This window comes from Carassius gibelio, chromosome A24, assembly GCF_023724105.1.
Source record: "Carassius gibelio isolate Cgi1373 ecotype wild population from Czech Republic chromosome A24, carGib1.2-hapl.c, whole genome shotgun sequence".
Lineage (NCBI taxonomy): Eukaryota > Metazoa > Chordata > Actinopteri > Cypriniformes > Cyprinidae > Carassius > Carassius gibelio.
In genome coordinates this window covers 10,986,316-10,992,540 of record NC_068394.1, presented here as the reverse complement: position 1 = coordinate 10,992,540, position 6,225 = coordinate 10,986,316, and the positions used below count along the sequence as shown (strand labels likewise).

The 6,225-nt window shown below is 37.1% G+C and overlaps 1 protein-coding gene across 2 annotated transcripts; it reads left to right on the top strand.

The window, feature by feature from the left end:
- Positions 1-287: 287 nt before the first annotated feature.
- LOC127946040 (sperm-associated antigen 6) lies at positions 288-6,021 on the top strand. Of its 2 annotated transcripts, none has more exons than XM_052542322.1 (11): positions 288-1,120; positions 1,328-1,423; positions 2,005-2,171; positions 3,272-3,461; positions 3,548-3,753; positions 3,819-3,992; positions 4,317-4,469; positions 5,085-5,276; positions 5,409-5,525; positions 5,632-5,777; positions 5,891-6,021. In XM_052542322.1, the coding sequence occupies exons 1-11, from the start codon at positions 1,096-1,098 to the stop codon at positions 5,952-5,954; spliced, it is 1,530 nt and encodes a 509-aa protein (XP_052398282.1). In that variant the 5' UTR covers positions 288-1,095; the 3' UTR covers positions 5,955-6,021. The 2 variants fall into 2 exon arrangements, with proteins under 2 accessions (XP_052398282.1, XP_052398283.1); XM_052542323.1 differs by having other exon boundaries at positions 353-1,120; positions 3,278-3,461.
- Positions 6,022-6,225: the final 204 nt, after the last annotated feature.

Below are 6,225 nucleotides of genomic sequence, written 5' to 3'. Positions count from 1 at the left end.
AGAAATGTTGTAGAAAAAGGCAATATCTCAGTGGGCACATTTAGCCGGTGTCGGGACTTCCATGAGTATAGTCCGAATGAATTTTTAGCAAGGTTTTTTTTTTTTGCCCACTCAGAGTTATAGGAAGATAATAGCTAGTAATAGCTAATAGCTAAAAATATGTTGGACCTTTAATAATATTATAAATTCCATAAATTATTCTAGAATAAACATAAATCAAGAAAATCCATAACAGTGATGTTGACTGAATTTAGGATTGAATTTAGAGGTGGAAATTGGGAATGTTTCTTTTTCGAAATGTGTAATAATCTCACCTCACGTCACCCTGTCCTGGTGATGTCATGATGAAACTTTGTAGCCCCACAGGTTCTTAATTTAAATTCAACAGTGTTCAAACACTAATTAGTTGAAAAGACTTGCTCATTATGTCTTTGGCAGACGTGGCATTAAAGTTAATGAAAAACCGGTTTGTTTGATATGTCAGTTTACCGTCAGAAAATTATGAATTTATAACTATTTGGCAACAACCAAAAATGGGGATTAAACAATAATAAACTAGAGCGACAACTTTCAAATGGTAAATCACGCAACGGAAAGTTTGTATTCTGTTCAACGAAAAACTAATTTTTACCTATATGATGCAAGCTAGTTTCTTTGCTGTTATGAAACTTATTTAAAGAAGATTTCCGAAAGAAAAAGACTAGTAGTTAGTTAATATCTGTGACTGCAGCTTCTGTTCGCCCTCGCAGCTTCTCTGTCCCAGTATCCCACATTCATCGACCGTTTTTGAATCTTGTTTAATAATCCAATCCCCGCTATTACATCTGGGCATAAACTGCATGCGATACTGGTCCTGATTTGAACATATATGTGTTTCAGCACGAAACATTAGATAAGCATTGACAACAAACGCACCGACCGAACGCAGTGCCTATCACTTCCGGTTTGTTGCCAAGACAACAGTTGCACGCCTCCTCTAAACTCAAAGTCACAACAAACGCTGTTTCTTAATGGAAGCTTAAACGTACTTTTTTTTTTTGCCGCATTCACGCTGCTTTTGTCGTTTTTGCTCCAATTTGGGTTACTCCTATTACTATGAGTCAACGACAGATTTTGCAAGGTGAGAAAGTAAGATCCGTTAAGGTAGCCTGTTACGTTAAAAATTAAAAACGAATTAAAACTGCTTGTGGTGACTTACTTTTCTTACTTTTGCAGTTTTTTGACATAATTGATTTAAATTGAATTTATTTCTATTACTAATAACGTTACTATTATTATTATTATTATTATTATTATTATTATTATTATTATTATTATTATTATGCAGTGTTTGAGCAATACCAGAAGGCAAGAACACAGTTTGTGCAAACTGTAGCAGATCTTGCAGCAAGACCACAAAATACTGAAACACTTCAAAATGCTGGTGAGTTTATAAAATTTGATTAATGGAGGTTTCTGCATGTTTGTTATGGCATTTGCTTGTATCTATATACTTATACTATTTCGAATTTAATCATTTAAATATATAATTGTACATTATTTACAACTCCAATCTTAACAAAATTCATCTAAATTCAAAATGGATTGATTGATTGCTTTATCCTTGCCTACTATGTAGAGTAGAAGCATTTTTATTTAAACCCTTTGAAAACTCAGGACCAATGTGGGGAAAAGAAGTCATAGCAAATGTTTCTTTGTGCAAGGATCTGAATCAAAATCTTTCATTTTCTCCCGAACACAGTACAATGAATGTTCCCAGACAACATTTCTTTCAAAATAAGTTAACAAGTTAACATTTTTAATTAGTATTCATAAATCAGGAATAGCCTACACATGCTCATGCTTAACCTGATCTCTTTTGGAGATTACAAGAACATTTTATTGAGATATATTTTATTATATGATTTGAACCTTTGAAAGTATATCCTCCCCTCATCTGCTCTCAAGTGTCTTTCCACTCCTGTTTTCTTCCCGGCACAAATGTGCTCACTCTCTTTGGCTTAGGTGTAATGTCCCTTTTGAGGCCTCTCCTTTTGGATGCAGTCCCAACTATTCAGCAGACAGCAGCTCTGGCTCTCGGAAGGCTTGCCAACTACAACGATGACCTGGCTGAGGCTGTAGTAAAGGGAGACATTCTTCCTCAGCTTGTGTTCTCCCTGGCTGAGCAAAACGTGAGTTTCTTTAGCTGAGCCTCTATAATTTGAATGAATAGGTTTGTGTTAAAGTGTCGAACCTTCATGCTTAAATGAGCTTTTTCACAATACAAATATTCGTACTACTGACTACTGACACTGTCAGCCAAGCAATCCGTGCTTATATAATTTCCATATTTTTGAGCTGTTTGTCATTATACTTCTCACAAAACATTTAAAGAATAAGAAAAAACTGTTGTTGTTTTTTTGGTTTTAATTCTATGACTTTAAACAGCAACTGTACTTATTACTATTAACAGGTACTGAAAATTTACATTTTGTGTCATCAGGAAGGTTTTACGTTCATGGTAGTACAACTTGTCCAGATATCAGACCACATCTTTCTTTTGCCATCAATTTATTTTTATAGCACTTTAATACAAAAGAGATTGTTTCAAGGTCGCTTCACAGTATTAAACAGGAAAATAACAGAATGGATGCAAATAAGGCAAATCTAAGTTTGCTATAAAGCAGTTGTAGCAAGACAAAAGTGTTGGTTCTGTGTTGGTTTAGTTAACTGGAATAAGTTCATTCGTTATGAAACAAGTACAATTCAGTGATAAGAAGACAATAATGTGGTTATTCAGTTTCATTTCAGTTCAATAACAGAATAATTCATGAATTATGAACACTTTGATAGTGTCATTATTCAACAAAGTTCAGTTCAAGTTATTTTTGTGCTTATACGACAGTGTCAGTGCTGTCAAACGGATGTCTTTTAGACCCCAGATAATCAAGCCAAAGACAACAGTAGCAAGACAAAACACTAACTCCATCAGGTGGCAGAAATGGAATTAAAAAAACAAAAAAAAAACTTTGGAGAAACCAGGCTCCTTCAGGGTCCAGTTCTCCTCTGTCCGAAAACTCATTGTTAGAATGCTATTCACTGTCAGAGAAGCCTCATCATATGTATAAAACACTTTCCATAGAAGGTCCTTTGATGTAACTGAAGGATATAGAATGTGATATATTAATAATTGTTTATTAAAGGCAGATTTGCTGGTGATTCATGAACATTCGAGTGTATTTATTGGTCAATTGCTTTGTCCTTTTCCCTCTGGATTGCTGGGATATGAAAGACACAGCGTTTCTATAAGAAAGCTGCCGCATTCGTGCTTCGGGCTGTTGCTAAGCACTCCCCTGAACTGGCCCAGGCCGTGGTGGACTGTGGAGCACTGGACGCTCTCGTCATCTCCCTGGAGGAGTTTGATCCTGGGGTCAAAGAGGCTGCTGCATGGGCAATATGCTACATTGCCAGACATAATGCACGTAAGTTTGCATAAAGCTGTCGTTTTATAATGCTTTCTCTAAATTCGTTAATGTTCCTTTCGTTCATTTCCTCTCCTGCTGTGCAGAGCTGTCTCAGGCAGTGGTTGATGCTGGAGTTGTGCCTCTGCTCGTGTTATGCATGCAGGAGCCTGAAATTGCCCTGAAGAGGGTTGCTGCTTCCGCTCTAAGCGACATAGCCAAACACTCCCCAGAGCTGGCTCAAACCGTGGTGGACACAGGGGCGATCGCCCACCTAGCACAGATGATCCTTAACCCAGATGCCAAATTGAAGGTGACGCAGCCTACAGATATTGTAATCAATGACATGCAGACTTAATCTGATTCTCCTCTTTACAGAGGCAGGTTTTTTCAGCTCTAAGCCAAATCGCCAAGCACTCCGTAGACGTAGCTGAGATGGTGGTGGAGGCTGAAATATTCCCTGCCGCACTGGTTTGCCTAAAGGACCCGGATGAATATGTTCGGAAGAATGTCGCCACTCTTATTCGGGAAATCACAAAACACACCCCCGAGGTACCTACCACATACATAACATAGCCACTAAATGATTTCAAGATGCTTGGGTAAGTCTGGAATCTCCACTTTGTCAGCTCTTTGACACCCCCTGTTTAAATAACATGGTGTGAGGCAGCTAGTCTGTAAAACATGGAGAATGTGGGTCTGTTATTTATCACCAGTGCAACACAGGAAACAGACAATTGGAAACGACAATACATCACCCATTTTTTTCACCTGCCCAAAACTGTTTTGCTTTTCTGGTCTGCATCACTTATTGTTTATCATAATGTCACACTGGCTTACGTGTTTGCTTGTTTGCATTGTGTGTTTCCTACTCAGCTCTCCCAGATGATAGTGAATGTGGGGGGCGTAGCAGCTGTGATTGACTACCTCGGGGACTCCAGAGGGAATGTACGCCTGCCGGGGATCATGATGCTGGGCTATGTGGCTACACACTCCGAGAACCTAGCCATGGCTGTGATCGTATCTAAAGTCTGTTATAGCATCTTTTCTTAAACCTTGACTTCATGTAGATTTTGACTACATATGTACAGTACCATTTAAAGGTTTGGGGTCAGGATGATTTTTTAAGCAGAAATGTATACCTTTACATTCATCTGATACATTCAGTTGATTCAAAGTGACAGTAATGATGTTAAAAATATATTTTTCAAATAAATTCTGTTTTCTAATCATCAAATAATCCTGAAAAAGTGTCATGGTTTTCATATAAATATTAAGCAGCACAATCATTTTAGCTTTAATAATAATTGAAGAAATGTTTCTTGAGCCTCACATCAGCATAGAATGATTTCTAATCATGTGACACTGAAGACTGGAGTAATGATGCTGAAAATGTTACTTTGGCATCACAGGAATACATTTCATTTTTGTAAATATTAAAATAGACCATTTTTTATTATTTACAAATATATGCACCCTTGGCGAGCATAAGAAACTTAATAAAATAAAATAAAATAAATAATAAATATATTTACCAAACCCAGACTTTTGAACAGTAGTGTACTTCTCTCATAATACTGATTTGAATCATATTTGATTATTGTATTTTATTACCATATTCCATATTTGTTTCCACTCCTGTAGGGAGTTCCGCAGTTGGCTATCTGTCTGGAGGAAGAGCAAGAAGATCACATCAAAGCAGCCACAGCTTGGGCATTTGGCCAGATTGGCAGACACACACCTGAGCATGCAAAAGCTATAGCTGTGGCCAACGTGTTCCCTAAACTCCTAAATCTCTATTTGGACTCTGAAAGTTCTGAAGACCTGCAGGTTAAGGTAAGCAACAGCCCATATGTAAAATGTCTGAAGCAGGTACTGTTTCTCATTGTGGTGAAAATGATTTTTGCTAATGTCAAATGTTTAGTAACTGTAACAGTTTCTCTCATTTGTTTTTATGTACTCAAAAAGGCCAAGAAGGCATTGAAGAGCATCCTTCAGAAGTGCACTTATCTCCCAGCACTGGAGCCTCTTCTCTATGAAGCTCCCAGCAACGTTCTTAAACATGTCATCTGCCAGTTCAGTAAGGTAGCGGGAACTTATTGTTTTCATCAGCACATTTGATGAGATCAGCATTTGTTAATCATTATAAGAACTATTCAGGAAACTTTTCTATTTCCTACCAATCTTACAGGTTCTTCCTCATGACAGTAAGGCACGCCGATTGTTTGTCACCAGTGGTGGTCTGAAGAAAGTACAGGAGATCAAAGCAGAACCTGGCTCTGCAATTCAGGAATATATCAATGCAATCAACAGCTGCTACCCCGAAGAGATTGTCAGGTTCATACACATTTATATGAATAATAAACAGTACCAACCAAAGTGCATTCATAATGCTATGAACTTTATCTGTATGGTTTTTGTTGTTCCACTGACCGGCCCTTCTTTCACAGGTATTATTCACCTGGTTACTCTGAGATCTTGCTGGAAAGGATTGATAACTATCAGCCAGTGTGATTTCCTTGACTGAAACACTATGAATGCTTTTTAAAAAGTTGTGAAAAATAAAATTACCATACCAATAATCTCATCTGAAATATCTTATTTTGTTACATTTATTTGTGGTACAGGATTCTGGATTCAGAGCTTTGCTGTTTTTGACAACCAAACCTTTATATTTTAAACATCTGTCTAGTTGCATAAAATCCTTGGTATATTTGGTAGTAGTTGTTTAACAACAACAACAACAACAAAAATAAAAATAATATTAATTGATTATGAACCTGCT

Coding starts and splice junctions, on each gene's coding strand:
- LOC127946040 (XM_052542322.1), top strand. CDS start 1,096: ATGAGTCAACGACAGATTTTGCAAG. Junction 1,121..1,327: donor TCAACGACAGATTTTGCAAG/GTGAGAAAGTAA, acceptor ATTATTATGCAG/TGTTTGAGCAATACCAGAAG. Junction 1,424..2,004: donor TGAAACACTTCAAAATGCTG/GTGAGTTTATAA, acceptor TCTTTGGCTTAG/GTGTAATGTCCCTTTTGAGG.